At 46.1% G+C, this 16,785-nt stretch overlaps 1 protein-coding gene across 1 annotated transcript in view; it reads right to left on the reverse strand.

Moving 5' to 3' along the window:
* The window catches only part of kcnh8 (potassium voltage-gated channel, subfamily H (eag-related), member 8), a 41,755-nt gene that overhangs the window by 13,765 nt on the left and 11,205 nt on the right, over positions 1 to 16,785 (reverse strand). Inside the window, exons 2-8 of the mRNA XM_076149937.1 lie at positions 15,814 to 16,047; positions 12,655 to 12,786; positions 10,058 to 10,185; positions 8,323 to 8,560; positions 7,948 to 8,105; positions 3,063 to 3,267; positions 541 to 744 (exon numbers count right to left, since the gene is read on the reverse strand). Coding sequence (XP_076006052.1) covers positions 541 to 744; positions 3,063 to 3,267; positions 7,948 to 8,105; positions 8,323 to 8,560; positions 10,058 to 10,185; positions 12,655 to 12,786; positions 15,814 to 16,047 — 1,299 coding nt within the window. The remainder of the gene's footprint in view (positions 1 to 540; positions 745 to 3,062; positions 3,268 to 7,947; positions 8,106 to 8,322; positions 8,561 to 10,057; positions 10,186 to 12,654; positions 12,787 to 15,813; positions 16,048 to 16,785) is intronic.

Below are 16,785 nucleotides of genomic sequence, written 5' to 3' on the forward strand. Positions count from 1 at the left end.
TTTATGACCAATCAGAACCAAGACCACGGGAGTGAGGTGTGGAAATATGCTAAACTACCTCCAGTCTCATTTTCTAGGAATCAAACTGTTCCTCCAGAGAAAACCACCATATTTCAAACTGTCGGGCAGGATGAAGGCAGACGAGAGGGGATATTTGCTCTCTAATTTACTTTAATAAGGCAATTATCCAATTCCCTCCCTGAGTTCACCCCGGCCTGCCCTACACTCTCCTGGAAATGTGAGCGGTGTGTATGTGTGTTTGTTTTCCTTTCACTTTAACACAGAAAGGTGTGTGTGTGTGGGTGTCATGCTTGTGCACTGTGTGTCATTGAGTGTTGTTGCCCTCAGGCGGTGATGGACATTTGACATTTAGCAGCGCCACAGTGGGGAGCTTCCACAGGGAAATCCCTCCACTCTGACCCCTCCTCACCCGCAAACACCAAACACAGGTTAAGGATCCAGGCTAGACTCGATACAAACATGGCTTACTGTAATTACTATTATCATTCTGTAAAGTCGCATTATTAGCGTTCTGTCTACCTCCTATAAGCATAACGCAGATAGAAAAGATCTTCTCCGCGTCGGTGTTGGCGGACACGTTGCCGAAGCCGACGCTGGTCAGACTGCTGAGGGTGAAGTAGAGGGAGGCCACGTAGACGCTCCTGATGGAGAGACCGGTGCCGTTCACGCCTCCTATCGCGTAGAACGGAGACTCCAGACGCTTCCCCAGCTCGTGCAGCCATCCTGTTATGATGGGAAAAACAGAGACACACAGAGACAAGCAGCTGGCCCATGAATGCTCATCATCATCATCATCACAGCAGGGTCCTGAGAGGGAGCGGTAGGTTTGTCAGGGGTTAAACACCTCATCTCATCAAACATCTCATCACAGTGTACAACATCCAAAACCGTCAGAGGTGGAAAGACGCTTCATGATGCATCCATTTAAGATGTTACAATTAATAATAATCAATTATTTGGGGCAAAAATCAAACAATCCTTTGAATATTTTTAACATTCTATGGATTTCATTTGTAATTAATTTCCCATGATCATGTTTGTAAATTCAGTGAAGTAAAAAAGAAGAGTAACAAAATAATGGAATCAAATATCTGATACATCAAATCCTTCCTTAAATCAAATCAAATCCAATCCCCTTGGGGCCAAAGGTTTAATATCTATTGGTTATTGGGCCGCGTCTAATTACTGAAAGCAACCAGCTGCCTGATTGTGAAGTTTCAGCGAGGGATTTGTCAATCCAGTCCAGCGAGTGCAGCAGAGAGAGAGAGAGAGAGAGCTGCCTCCTGTGCTACACCGTCATCTCCTCCACGCTGCATTTACAACGGGTCAATAGTGGAAGCCGATCACATGCTTGTGAGCCAAACTGATCCCTGGTCAGCGCAGTGTGGAGACATGCAGCTTGATCCCAGGAGAGTCCCCCCGCAGACACTGATGAATGGTAATTGGATAGAAGCCCCTCATAGCTGTCTGACTTCGCGGCGAGTTCAGAAACACATAATTAGGATACAACACACTAATCCTGCCTGATAGGCCGACCCGTTATCGCTTTATGACACTGAAATGCAGTAATTGGTTAAAAGAAATCTGCATCATTCTCGTGACCCAGTCAATGTTGACCCGTAAGCAGTTGTGGAAACGACACGGTGAGGTAATTGCAGGCAGCGCGGCTCATCGATACTGAGCAGGGATCAGCCCTTAGGGGCCTCATTATCTGTGGGACCTACAGGCTCAGGGCCAAGCCTGGGGGGGTTCATCATTAATTACAATGGGAAGTGTGTCTCTCAGCTGCTTTCACACACACACACACACACACACACACACACACCCGCGCACACACACTAACTGGTCCAGTTGCTGATCTCATGTGTTCCAATCCAACAGACAGTAGGAATCGATCCAATCAATAAAGAAATCAGCAGCTTAATTGCACCCTTAAAATGCAGCGTTTACTGGGTTAATGGTTTACTAACGGGATTCAGACAAACGCGGGGCCACTGGCATGTCACCACCGTCACCCAAGACACCACACCATGATTAATACATAACATTAGTGCTCATTATTGCCACGATTTGATTCATTGGGCTGCGATTTAATGTTGTTCAAATTCAATTACATACTCATACTTCACCTCAGCAGCATTCTTCATGCACACATTTACAAACTGTTCAAGCTGCTGTAACTATGACAATAAGGTATGCGGTCAAAAGCAGATTTTGAAATTAAACCATTCTTTATAAAGCTAATGTTGAGCAGGACGTGAATATCAAACATTATCTGCACCTGACTCATTACTCTTTGAACATGCAGTGAGTTTGGCGGCGGCGTGGATGGAAACGTGCTCTCATGCCGCTGGATGTGCGCTGATAGCGGTGCAGTACCTCCGAGTGCTGTGCTTTTACTTTACATAATGGGACTCTCCTGTTCCTGCAGTACTTCAACACCAAACTGCACATTTTACACTTGACTTGGCTTGTGTCAAGTGCATATGATTGGAGGTTTTAATTCCTGGCTAACATTAGCATCCGTCAAAAGGTTTGAAGGGCCGACCGGCCGGCACGATCGGAGGTCCGGGCCGAGCGGCGGTTGTTAACAGGTGAACAAATGATTGCATCTGCTGAAGAAGCCCACAGGTTTCACGCACCAGCAACTTCTTCTTCAATCTATGTTAATGAGCGCAAGAGGATAACAAGATGAAGCAGACCTGAGCTTACTGACAGCCTCATGTGGGCCATTCAAACCGTTAATTGTTCATTATTCTAAGATAAAGAAGATTCTAAAATGTGAAAATCCCTCCTCCTCCTCCTCCTCCATTGGAAGATGTGTTTGTCCCATAAATCCTCTGTAGTTACTTTGTATTAATTGGGGAACTTAAGTTTGGTGAGACTGTGTAATGGCTCCCTGTGCTATAGGAGGAAGGTCTTGATTAATTAGAGCCTTTTTTAAGCTCTTAGTTATTGCACATGACAATCAGCCACTGGTGGAAATCACCTCAGGGTGCTGCTGGGCACCGTGACAAAACCTGCGACCTCCTGCCACTCACCGATGTCCCAGTTGTAGGCGTTGGCCTCTATCTCCATCTTGCCGATGATGTACCAGATGCAGGCCATCCAGTGGGCCAGCAGTGCGAACATGGACATGAGCAGGGTCAGCACCACCGTGCTGTGCTGTGAGTAACGGTCCATCTTCTGGAGCAGGCGCAGCAGTCGGAGCAGACGCACGGTTTTCAGCAGGTGGACCACAGACACCTGGGGATGCAGACAAAGACAGGTTTTGATGTTTTTTTAGGTCACAGACTTCAGGTTTTTCAGCTTCTTGTCGTCGCCGGTGCTTCCTGAAGGCAGCAGATGAAACGATCACCTGATACGGTGGATCTGAATTACTAACATTTACCTCCACCAACATCTCCACAAGCTGCTGAAGAAGATTGTGTTTGGTTCTTTACCAAGCGGCAACCAAAATGCCGCAGCTACATAATCCTTTTATTCCCTGTCTGTTTAGGGGCGTCCTGCTGTGGGCAATGCCAGAGAGAGAGAGAGACACACACACACATACAGGGACACACACACACACACAGTCAATCTTGAACAGAGAAAAGCCTGAGTGCGACAAAAGTGTGGAGTGGACGACGATTTACCACCTTTTACAGACAGTAAATCCCGCAGGATAGAGTGATAAACCAGATTAATACACACACGCGTGCACACCTACACACATGCACACACACACACACAAAGCCCAACCCAACATCTGCAGCAGTGATAAAGAGAAAAAAGGCTCTCTCTCCTAGTCTTTGTGTCCTATCCTGTCTGTGCGAATGTTTCTTCTTCTCTAAGCATCTGCACGATCTGATTTCCTGATGCTGGAAACCTGCTGATAAGTAACCGCACGCCTCCCTCCACCTCCACCTCCCCCTCTTTCTATCTCTTTCCTCCATTCTCCATCTTTTCTTCCATCAATCCACGTTCTGTTCATTCTCTTTCTCCGTGTACTTTGCATAATATGCCGCCCTCACCTTGATGAGATTGTTTGGCTTTATTTTAAGAGGAGAAATAAGATTTTTCAGTCGGAGATTCAGGCACATCAAATAACTTTTCCACACCGTTTCCATGGCGACACTAGAGTCAATTGTGAACTGTAACTTGAATTTACATTTGTGAAATCAACTCCCATGTTTTCTACTTTGATTTAGATTTATATATCATATTTATTTATTACCTATCATACCTGTTGTTTCTTACAGTTACTTATACGTATATTTATTATATTTATATATTCTTTGCACAGCATTGTGAGTTGCTTCTACATAAATGAGCAAAATCAGTGAGAACAGAGAGTTTCAAGGCATCAGCTCAGATTTTTAACACAAGAACAAAGTGACATCATCATCAAACTGGATCCCATATGGATCAGACTGAGACCTTACAGGGCAGAACTATAACCTGCTGGGTTCTATGGATCCAGAAAATGAGGTCAACACTCACTGAGAGCAAAATGGCGGGCAAAGTGTTTCTGCTCAAATCTGACCACTGGACTCTCTCTCTCTCTCTCTCTCTGTCTACTTCACACACACACACACACACACACACACACACACACACACACACACACACACACACACACACACACACACACACACACACACACAGTGTCATAATGTAACCCCTCCACACACATGCACACCCTCACACCTTTCCCACATTCCCGTGCTGTGGCTGTACTGTGAATGTCATCTATTGTGCACCTGCTCCTGAGGCAAAAACAGCGGTCTGTCATGTGGTGCCTGCCTCTGTGTATTCCCTTTGGAGACAGACAGACACACACACACACATATATATGCACATATACTGCACATGTTAACACACACCAGCCAGCCAGCTCTGTCTTTAAAGGGATGTAGGACAAGGTGGATATACAGTATGTAACCTTTCATTGAGTGTGTGTGTGTGTGTGTGTGTGTGTGTGTGTGTGTGTGTGTGTGTGTGTGTGTGTGTGTGTGTGACGCATACTGGACGAGTGGAGGGTGGGGAATCAGAAAGTGGGGCAGATACAGTATGCATTAGAAAAGGTATATCTATTGTATCAACTTCAATAAATGGAGGGCAGATGTGGAACACAAAAGAATAATGAAGACAGCAGCGGGAAAATGACTGTCTCTCTCTCTGTCTGTGTGTGTGTATCTATGTATGTTTTATGGAGGCTCTTCCACACTCCGCTGTAAGAAACAGAGAGGCATTGGGCGGTGATGAGGCCTCTTGCTGAGCCCCGGGGTGAAACGCTCCATCTCCGCTCCTTCATCCATCACCGCCCCACATGGCACCTATAGAGAGAGCCAGCACCGCCGCATCCCCATTCTCCGGCAGCCCTACACTCAACTTTCCCCCGCCGTCTATTCCATCTCACCCCTGCCGCGTCTGCCGGGCGTCAACTCCATTTTCTGTGCTGATCGAGTGTGAAATGTATGTTTTACCACCCGATTGCCTAACTGTTCCTCGTGCTTACAACAGTTGAGCCCTGCGAGCCAATCACAACAGCCCCACCGGTCACGTTTGTTTTCATGGGCTTTGTTTTTTCGTGCTAACGAGCATAGATCATCCTGTTCCCCCACCAGATACCAGCGGAGCCTTCAGGACTCAGAGACGTATTCATAAAGGCCTCAATAACAACTGGAGCAGCAAGTATTCATAACAACACCAGCTGCCTTTGGCCCCGGTGTAATGAAGCCGCCGCCAGAAGAGATGGCCGCCACAACGCAACAGATGGATGAAAAGTACGGCGGCTAAGGGAGGAGTTTCTATGTTGTTGTAACAAGAGGATTTTATGGTTAGGCAGATATTGCAACCGCAGCCTGATCATTACGGGAATCCCTCAGCAATGGCAGATGAGCAGGAGTGTATTGATAATCGGGCCGCACTTCTGTTCAATCAGGGTCTGACAAGAGCTGAAACAGCTGCATGTCCTGCCACAGACAATACACACATTAGCATAGCAAACAAGTATATTTAGAAGATTTTGAAGAGAAGAACCCTAACCCTAACCCTAACCCAGAAAATCATCTCATTATCTTGGGAAAATAATTAAAATTTATGTATTTGACTGTTTATATGATAAAGAAAAAGATGAAATAATTTTGATTGAAAAAACACACAGTTCTTAAATAAATTAATTACTTTTTCATGCAGCTGTCTAACGAGGCTGTGATTCCCCCCCTGTCCACTAGGAGGCACCCTCAAGTTCTGAGGCCAAACATGTTTACATCAGACTTCTTGAGTTTGAGTAAAGTCTGTTTTTCAGTTTTTTTTGAGTTCCACCTCTGCAAACCCCAGAAGACTCAAACCAGCACAGCAAGTCAAGGTTACAGCGGTGGAGGAACATGAAATGGAAAATGGGAAAAACATAACGGAAATAAATCACACAGGTAAGTATGGATTATGGGTCTGACAAGAAGGGACCGTTTGACATTCTGTCAAGCAGGGAGACACTGACCCGGGAATGTTTCCGGTAAAAGACTGTTGCCGTCCTCAAAGGGGACATGAGCCGGAATGCTTCGTCCTAGGACGAAAGGACGACGTTTGTTGCCCATCAGTCACCAATTACCCGGCAACAACTGCTGGTCTCCTGGTGCTGTGGGAACTCTTGGCCCCCAGTTGCACTGCGCTCAAATCTCCAATCTAGCGAGGGGAGTGTGGTATTTCCACTAATAGAGTCTGGGAATCAAATGGGCACCCTCGCCTGGAGCACCCATCACTACACACACCCTGCCCCCACCACCCCTCCCTCCCGCCGACACTACTGTAAAGTGGCGTCTGTCGTTTTTCACTCACATTTTATTTCGCAGCACTTTTTGTTGCCCCTCCAGCTTTGTCTCTCTCTCTCTCTCTCTCTCCTCTCTTTCTCAATTCCTTTCATTAAATGTCTTCATCCTCTCCTTGTCTAGAATATTACTCAGTCTCCCTTTTTCTTCATCCCCACTGTTTCTCTCTGTTCACTTTGTCACGTGGAAATGAGCCCCAGCAGGCTAGTTTGAGTTCTTGTTGTTCAACCTACTGTATATAAAAATGATTAAATACCTACAGATGATCAGTGTGTGTGCGTGTGCGTGTGCGTGTGCGCGTGTGTGTGTGTGTGTGCATGAAGATGTTACTCCTGAACTGCCTTCATATGCACAATTATCTTGGTTAAACATGTTGTTGCCCCATACCTTCCACCATACATTTGATGTAAGCATGTATCCGCTCCGGTCGATCCCCTGAACCTTTGTGATACGAGATATAGCGTCTGACCAAACGCACACAGTCTAAAGGCCTCTTTCTCCCAATTAGAGGCTAGAAAGAAAAACCTTGAAGCAAACCAATCAAAGCCTCCCAACAGCGCGGCTCCTCTATTCATTCAGCCGGGGACAAGACAAAAAGGTCCAACCTAATTGCTCCAGATCTCTGTTTCTTCCCCCGTTCAAGTATTCTTCGGGGGACCGTGAATATGACTCAAACGGAGGAGAAAAAGGGTTTAATGATACCAGTTTGATTGTTTTCTCAGCTCTCGTACAGTATATAGAATCAATATGGGCAACCAAAGAGGCGCCGGAGTGCTGAGGGGAACAACCCATGCAATCCATTTCTATGAAATGTCAATTGTGTTGGAGTAATACAGTGTGCGGTGTGTTGACTGGTCTCCTACACTGGGTAATCCATCACTTGTGAGACTCAGGGTTTTGAATTCACGGTCATATTCGATTAGCTTGTGCCAAAACTTGCATTTCCTTCCTTCCTTCCTTCCTTTCCTTGAAATGTTTGTGTTGCTCATCTCAACACTATCGATGTAGACATGTGGAGAAGGAATCCAATTTCAATGCGGATGTGCAGCAGTGCATTGATTACACTCTATATTGGATATTGGGGACGATAAGGAAAAAGCCGATAGTTACTCACCACGCTGACTTTGAATGCGTACAGCAGGTCAAAGGGCAATGCGGCCACCAGGTCGATGATAAACCAGGTGGTTAGATAGTGGATGCAGATCTGCCGAGCATTAAAGATCACCTGGCCAGACTTGCTGACATAACTGGTGCGAAAGTTGAACACGATATCTGCGAGGAGAACAGAGAGACAGAGAGAGACGTTGGGTTTGCAGGGAAAACATCTGGACCCTTCTAAGGATCTTCAATAGCTTTTGATCGCATTATAATTGCATTGATTTTGACCCATCGCCCAATGGAAAGAGGCTTTGGTAAACATGCTGGAACCAAAAGCCCCCCCTTCCCCCTGCCCCCGCCCCCGCCCCACTTCTGCAACTGCACAACCAACCTATGATGAAGAGTATCTCCACAGCGATATCACTGACGGTGGTGCTGCGGGTCAGGTCGTCATCATCACCAATGAAACACACATTGTAGGGAACAGTCACCGCAACATAGAAGGTGGCGAGCAGGATCAGCCAGTCCCAGCCGGCCTTGAACGTGCTGTAGTGAAGTAAGATGAATTTGGACTTCTTGGCGTCTGCTACCTTGTACTCTGGCAGAGCGGGCGGGTCCCCGAACACATTCTAGATAAGAGAAGACCAGCAAAGATGATGAGAATTAGAGTCAAATATCATGAGGTATTCAATGTTTAAACTGCTGTACGAAACAACAATTTTGAATTTTTCGCCCTCGGCCACTGTTACAAACAAGCAGATCTTGAATTCTTATCAAGTTTTTGTTAGCGTCTGACCTTGGAGAGAATTCACAGCCCAAATACAGACCATTGTGCCTGATCTCACTGCTCCCCCTATGATTTCAACACCGTCCAAATCGGCATCTTGGAATTTTTCAAGGAGAAGCCTGAAATTTGTTTTGAAAGTCTCTCCGGGCTCTGTTAAATGCCTTCGGGAAGCGATGAGTGTGAACTGTCAATTTGCATTTGGCACGATGGAAACGTTGCAGCGCGACTGCTCAGGGGATTTGTAGCCAGGGGGGGAAAGAATGAAATAACGTAGGAGGGAAGAGGCCGTACAGGCAAGGTGATTTGATTGGCCGCCATAATGACAACAACAGCAACAACAACAGGTAAGCTTGGCACAGGTCTGCAATTATGGAAATATGGAAAGATGGGCTGCAGCTATTTCAATCAATGCAGAACGGACAAAATATTAGATCGCTGTAATTTCAAAGGATTTAATGTCCAAATATTGAGCAGACGCACCCTCCACACCCACATTTAACTGATTCTGGATGAGCGGGTGTCTTTTTTTTGGACGGTGCAGGCATGTCCATGTTACCTTAAACCTGTGATTACGTCATTGTATGGTGACTCCACCAGGCTGGCCCTCAGAGACACACAGGTGCGTCCCGTTATCCTGGCTGATTAAACTCCTTTCAAGCTGGTGGTTCTTATGGAGGCTTAATTAGCTGAAATAAGTGGAAACACCTGTGTGGGTGCAGCAGGGGCGTGTGTGAAGACGGACAGGTGAAAGTAAATAAGTGAGCTTTGTGGATGAGGCGTTCTTACTTCTCTTGTAAAACTGATGAACTTCCTGATTAAAAGCATAGAAGTACTGCTTAAGTTTGAACTGCTTACACAAAGTGACCTTAAAGTCCTCAGTATCCTCCGTTAAAGGACTAAAGCCCATTCTCAGATTATGACATCTGCTCTGACGTACAGTTCCTGCATCATCACCATCAGCTGTTTGTAATGCCAGACATAAAATTAGCAATAAGCCTGCGTAAACAAATTGTAATGCAAAGTCAACCGAAGTAACAAAAGTTCCAGACTCCAGGTGTGAAAACAGCTTTGAACAGCTAAAACTAATATAACCCAACAGGAGATTAAGCTAGCACAAGACGATCAGGTGACCGGTGATGTCACACGAAGAAGTGATAATGACCAAAGCGGGGCCAAAGAATGTATCCGTGTTGTGCTCAGCCAAGGTTTGTGTTACAGTATCAGTCAGAGAGCCGGCGGGAATGGAAATGGTGATAGTTTCTGCAGGTTAATCTGTGTGTGCCATGTTTTCTGCAGCTGTTGGGTTGAATCCCGCCTCGACCTCAGTGTCTCCTGATACCTTGTTCAGCTTGATCTTGCTCTTCTCTCTGCTGTGGAGGTGGCCCGAGATGTGGTAGAGGACGGTGTTGCTCCTCTGCCGAGCTGAGCTGAACGTGGAGCCTGTTTTCACCCTGCCGCGCCGCCGCTCTGGGAACACACACACACACGCACACACACACACACACACAGGCGACAGAAAGTTAGCACACGTGCTGTTGCCCCCCCTGCGACACTTCACCCCCCTGGGTTACCTCCTGATGACTAAATCTGTCATTATGCTTGATGAAACACATAATACTCTGCTCTGAATAGAAAACATGAATATGCAACAGCAAGAATGTGCAATTTCCCGGCAAATTGCACAATTTGCAGTTTGAAAGAGAAAAAAAAATACCTGGGTATTTATTTTCATTTTCAGAGAACATTTGCTACCTGTTTGGATTCACATTATTTACCCGTAAATATTGGTTGATAGATGTCTCACTGTGCAGACACTATCACCAGCAAAGGCAGACCAATTTTCACCTTTGATAAGTCAGTATTGGGTAACAGGAGCAGTTAAGTATGGTGTGGTAGATTTGTTATGTTAGATTGCCTCTGGGGTTGGGGTGTGTGTGTGTGTGTGTGTGTGTGTGTGTGTGTGTGTGTGTGTGTGTGGAGTAGCCCAGTAGATGAAGTAGATAGAACCGGAGTGATGTATCCAGAGCGAAGACTTGGGTAATGGGAGAAGGCGGTTTATTGCTGCTGGGTTCGGAGCCCCATTCTCTCTGCTGCGAGCCCACAGGAAGGACTAAGGCCAGATTGGCTTGGGGGGGGATGACGGCAATAACAAAGCCGGAGAATAGAAGTGATAACTGCTTTTGAGTGTCCTTTTGGAAAGAGTGTGAGTGTGTGTGTGCGCTCTGTGGGATGTGTGCGTATATGTGTGCCTGTGTGTGTGCGTATGGACCCCAGATGAGGCGAGGAGACAGGGCCCATCCATAACACGGTGCAGCCTTGGGGGACGCGACACGGCAGGAGCACAGAGACAGAGCCACGCTTATTTTTAGACCTAATGAATTTCCCTCCTCTTTCATGGCCGCTCTCGGGGTGGTGGTAGGGGGGGTGTGTGAGGGAGGAGGGGAGCAGCATATAGGGCAGATTGGGGAGGTGGGATTGTATATGTGACGTCATAGCAACTGGGTTACATTACGAATATGACAAATGAAGGACGAATGATAAAAGAGGGAGGAGGAGAGGAGATCGTTGACGTGATGTCGGGTTTCCCTTCTCTGTCCAATCGGTACGCAGGACTAAGTGGGTTACAGCTGTGCTGGGTCGCACAGTGCCGACAGAAATCCCTCAATGATGTCATGTTGTCTGTGTGTCTCCCGCTGACTTTCACGTTCATCTAATTTCTCTTTTTTAAAACAGTTTCACAGCTTTGTAAATAACGCAGGGATCTGAACGGACAAACTATTTAACAGGAAGGAAACTTTGTAAATATGAAATGCTGCTTCCTGTCACGCGTCACAGTTGAGGTGCGGTCAACACTTTCTTTAATTTGCTGGTGTGACTTGAGAGAGTGGCAGGTTGCTGACGTCCGTGTCGCATTCATCATTGTCAGGAAAATGTGGACAGGCAGCTGGATTTTCCATCATAAACGCCTACGTAACTTTTTTTTTTTTTTTCATATAAATCACATATGAGGGCCGGGAGTCCGTTGAAAGCCTCCAGGCGTGACAAACAAGATCATTCTGGATGCGTCTGTGGCAGTTTTCTTTTCTTCTGGGTCTCCAGCAGCAGGAGCACAGGGGGCAGCCGGAGCTCGTCGTTATCGTGAAGACGTGTGTGAAGACGTGTGTGAAGATGTGTGTGAAGATGCTCCTCCACGTGGCTTCTTCAGTTAGATTGAAACCTGAATCCTTTCTCTTCTGGGCGTCTTTCAACAACAACAGAGTTGATATGGATAGAACCTGCGGGTTGCTAATGTTGCTCCGTGTCTGATGAACGTGTGAGTAGACATTTGTTTGCTAATCCAGAAGCCACGACATAATAATAATGAAAATCAAAACACAATTCTAGATTCTTTTCTATGTTCTTTTCAGGTTTTCTTTACTTAAATAAAGTTGTTGTATGTGTCTATATCGCTGCACTGGCTGAAACACCCAAACACCCTTTTCAAATCCTCATGGTGATTAGGATGCATATTTCCATTAAAAGAGTGAGTCTCTGCTGCGTCAGCCCTTCCTTCTTTTTGAAAAGCATTTCATTATGCAGCCAAAAATACCTGCACTGTCTGTTTCCCGTTCTTTGTTATTTACAGTAATGAACATAATTAGGAGCACCCAGGGGTAGGAGGGACCAGATGAGAAAAGTCACCTTGCTGACTTCACAGACAAACACTCACACACTGACCTTCTCTTTTGCTTTCTAGTCTGCCTTTGGCTTTAGCGTAGGCGAGTGAATTGATTTCCGAAGTAAAATTAGATTAGCCCATAGAGCAAATTCAGGCAGAAAACGTGTCTGAAACGCAGTAATATGCAGTAATATTACGCAGGAGCTTGTTTCCTTTTTTCCCCTTGAAACATCAAAGAACACGCGTATAAACACACAGCGTGACGCACACATACTGACCTTCCTTCTTGTCTTCTTGAATGGCTTTAGCTTTCGTGTCTGTGATGTCCTTGAAGGAAGCCAGAAAGAGCACAACGTCGCCCTTCTCGTTCTTAATTGGCACAATGTCCAGCAGGCACCAGAACAGCACAGCTGAAAGGAAAAACACATTAACACAATTATACCTCCGTGATTTTTCTCACAGTGGATTTCCTGATCATTTGTGCCACGGACTGGGATGTGCTTGTGTGTCCGTGGAGCAACAGTTCCACAGAGTCCCAGACTTATTAATAAGGCTACCTACAGTTTGAGGTCTCTCAGGAAAAGCGGAGCCTTTAAATAGAGCGAGTCCCTGCTCCCCAGGCTCACACAGAGATGGGACCTCAGAGAAGACCTCCTGCTAAACAGATTGCTTTTTTTGCTTGGAACCCCACGTCAGCATATGTGTGTGTGGGTGGGGGTGTGTGTGTGTGTATCTGCACCAACGCCTCGCTCTCATTACTGTAGCTTTTTATGCGTGACAATCAACAAGTTGGCATGAGATCCAGGTTTTTGTTGTTCAGAAAGCCCTTTTATTTATGTCCTCTTATACAGCACATGCAGCAATATCTGTCAGAAACTGTCACACACATTTCAGAGGAAGAGTCGTCCTTGCTCAGTTAACCATGCATACACTTTTCACCGTCTATCCAGGCTTAGTCACAGCAGGGGTATACCAAGCACATCGTCGCATCTCTGGTCACGTTCTCCAGCTCTTCCAGGGGGAACCCAAGACATTCCGAAGCCAGATGGGCTACATAATCCCTTCAGTGTATTCCGGGTCTGCCCCAGTTGGATGTGCCAGGAAAACCTCCCTAGGTGTTCAGCAGACATCCCAGATTAGGCACCAGAACCACCTCAGCTGCGAGGACGGAACACTCCGACCTCAGCTTCTGATGCCCAAGCTCCAGACTGTATCCCTAAGGGCGAGTCCCGACACCCAGCGAAGGAATCTCATCCGCTACAGCCGCTCGCTTCTGAGATCTCGTTCTTTCGGACGCCGCCCACCCATAGTTCCTGAGCGTAGGTAAAACCTGGGATGTAGATCGACCTCTAACGTGAGAGCTTCACCTTGAGGGTCAGCTGTCTCGGTCAATAAAACCCTTGAGAATCGTTGATACTTGAGTTATTCATGTGACACAGGTTGGAATTGCAACAAATCAGACCATCTTTACTACATTGTCTACCTTGGCTACTTACTATTTTTAACCTCAAACACCATAAGTTTATCTATCACACTTTCATCTGAGTCGACTTCTGTTGGGATGTTTTCAAACCCAAGTCGTCCACTTGTCATTCACTCTTGTTTGGCTCAATGAGCGGAAGAGGGAATTCCCATGGAGTCTCCTCCCATCACTCCCACTCACTGAATCCCCCCTTGCCTGGTGATGACTCAATCAGTCTGTGTGTGTGTGTGTGTGTGTGTGTGTGTGTGTGTGTGTGTGTGTGCGCGCATACCGTATGTGCATAGCTGTGAGGCGACGTGGTACTATCAAGCACGCCGCGAGACAAAGAACGTTCCTGATTGCAAACGCACATGCTTTTTCTTTTCTCGGGCAGACAGATGGAGGATGAACTGAGTCAATCAGCTTTGTTTATTTTTGGTATTCCACAGTGACGAACAGAAAAAGAGGGAGGAAACACAACACAAAGAAAGACAGGGGCCGGGGGGAAAAGAAGGGCTGACGCAAGCGCCGGGGTTAGACAAACCGGCCCAAACAGCACTACTGAATATGGAAGAAGTCCGAGAGGGAGACGTGGAAGAGAAGGTGCGAATGGAGGAGATAAATAAGAGAAAGGGAACAAAAGAGGGGAAGAGGAGAAAACGGAGTAGAAATGATAAATGACAACAAAAGTCACAGACAGGTGTTGTCTCTGGAGTCCGGGTATTAACCAAGCTGTGTCTACACTGTTTTATAAGCTGTGTTGAGCGAGCCGTCCATCTTTCATAGTTTGCTCAGATGGGCTCAGAGCAGAACCGAAGCTGCAGCACGGAGGATAAATGGCTCCCAATCCTCTTTGAAATGTTACCTGTCTCCTTTAGAGGTTTGGGGGGGGGGGCGAGGGGGGACGCTTTTCTTTTTTCCTTTTGTAAATTGCTCTTTCAAAACACCTGCTAAATCTGCATTATAATCCAATCAGTGGGAAGAAAAATTAGAGGAAAGCGGCGCAGCGTCTGAGGTAAAGCACGGCCTGTCTCTTCCAATCTATCTTCACCAAGTACACAGCGTCATAAACAAATACTGTACGTCTGTGAGGCCCCGGCAAATGAGAAAACATGACAGTGCTGATACAAGGAAACCATATCTCCTCTAAATCTGTGAGGGTGCCGCCGACAAGTCTACAGCAAATGCATCCGAGCGGCTTAAGTCGCATAAATCTTAAAAGCAGACGTTCACCTTATTCATCCTAAACTGCCCTGCAACACCTTCATCCTTTGCAAAATACTGACCTCATAATGTAAGAAACATACAGACAAAGGATGTAGCTTCCTTTCTGAGCTTTCTCCGTGTCGCAGCAACAACTTGTTTTCACTCAGTGTGCACAGCAGCGCTATAGAAACGGAGAAGAAGTGGGTCTTGCGGAGAGAGATCGGCATAAGTTGCCATGGAGATGTGAGATCGCTCGGTAGAAGCCACAATACACAATTTTCTCATTTATACTATCATCTTGTAGTGATCAGGCTGAAGATGTGAAGATGTTGCTAAGTGCGATGAGACGTGGCCATAGGATCTCGTATCCACTCAAGCCCTTTAGTGAATTTGTGTGTTATTGATCGGTCAGCTGTCCCCACCGCCACACAGTGAATGTTAGCCTCAGCCTAATTGAAGGTGACGGGGTTAATGAGTCACCAAGACGACAGCTATGAAACTTTAATGTGCCTCTCACTGTTACACAATGGCCGGGGGACATTTCTAATTGGTGGTTTCTTTAATCACCTTTTAATGAGACCTGACCTGAATGAAACATATACATCCATCCCTCCATCCACGACCTCATTTGTACATGACTCCAGGTATTCCTCTTCACATATAGCGAGGAAATTGACTTCCACTCTTCCTTCACACTCTGTAATGCTGTTTGTTCTTGTCTATGTGTTCCTTGTTTCAAACCACCTAGATAGATCTTCCCGAAGCTCACCTGTCTTTTTGTAGAACATAATCTCATCCTTAAACTCCTTGCGCTCGTCCAGGGCTTCGTCGATGCTGAGGATGATGCTCTCGCTGCTCTCGGGTCCGTACAGGAACTTACAAGCGCAGCTCTTCTGCATGACCTCAGCCCGGGAGCAGCCTGTGAGCTCGCAGAAGCCATCGGAGCAGTAGACGATGGGAAAGCCCTTCGACACCTGAGCGTTGGCCAGGATGAAGTTGCTGTCTGCAAGAGGAGGAGGAAGAGGAAGAGGCATGGTGAGAAGAGCATGGCTGAATGGTTGTCTAGGGCATAAAAAAGGGGTGTGTGATGATGTTTAATAACTTGAATACTGTGATCTTGATGTGCCTTTAAAATGTACCATAATCTTTATTGGTTCACAGCCCAACTCACCACGCAATCATAAAGTCTATAACATCCACCATAAAACCTTTAGATTTGTCTTGCTGAAACACAAACAACCGCAACTGCTGAGCACTGACTGGTAATGTTGTCTAAAGATTGACGGCTTGTGAAAGAAATGTATTTCATTACATGAATTTGACATAATCCTGCAGACATCCCTGAAATGAGATAAACTACACAAGACATCAAAAGACAACTTCAACGACAGTCTTACGTGGAACTGATTGAATCTAATTAGTTAGATTTGTATTGATGGTTACCATGACAAAGACAGGATAACTGTTGGATCCTGAAGGTGATTCACTTTCAACACACACATACAGGGAGTGATGGCTCCTCAGCAGCTCTGGCTGATGAAGGTCTGCGAGGGGAGCAACGTAGTGATTTGTTGGTTTCTCCTTAAGCTGAAGTGGAACCTGGAACTTGGAAACCGTCTAAGTGAGAGTTACAGCTAAAAGAGAGATGATGTTCAGTCTAAAAGGTGAAAATGGGTCCTTGTTGAATTAATTAACTAAGACATTTTCCACAATTAGCTTCAATGATGTTGACTTCTTGTTG

Source organism: Genypterus blacodes, unplaced genomic scaffold (assembly GCF_046128005.1).
Source record: "Genypterus blacodes isolate CSIRO-AG114 ecotype Tasmania unplaced genomic scaffold, CSIRO-AGI_Gbla_v1 ptg000048l_1, whole genome shotgun sequence".
NCBI lineage: Eukaryota > Metazoa > Chordata > Actinopteri > Ophidiiformes > Ophidiidae > Genypterus > Genypterus blacodes.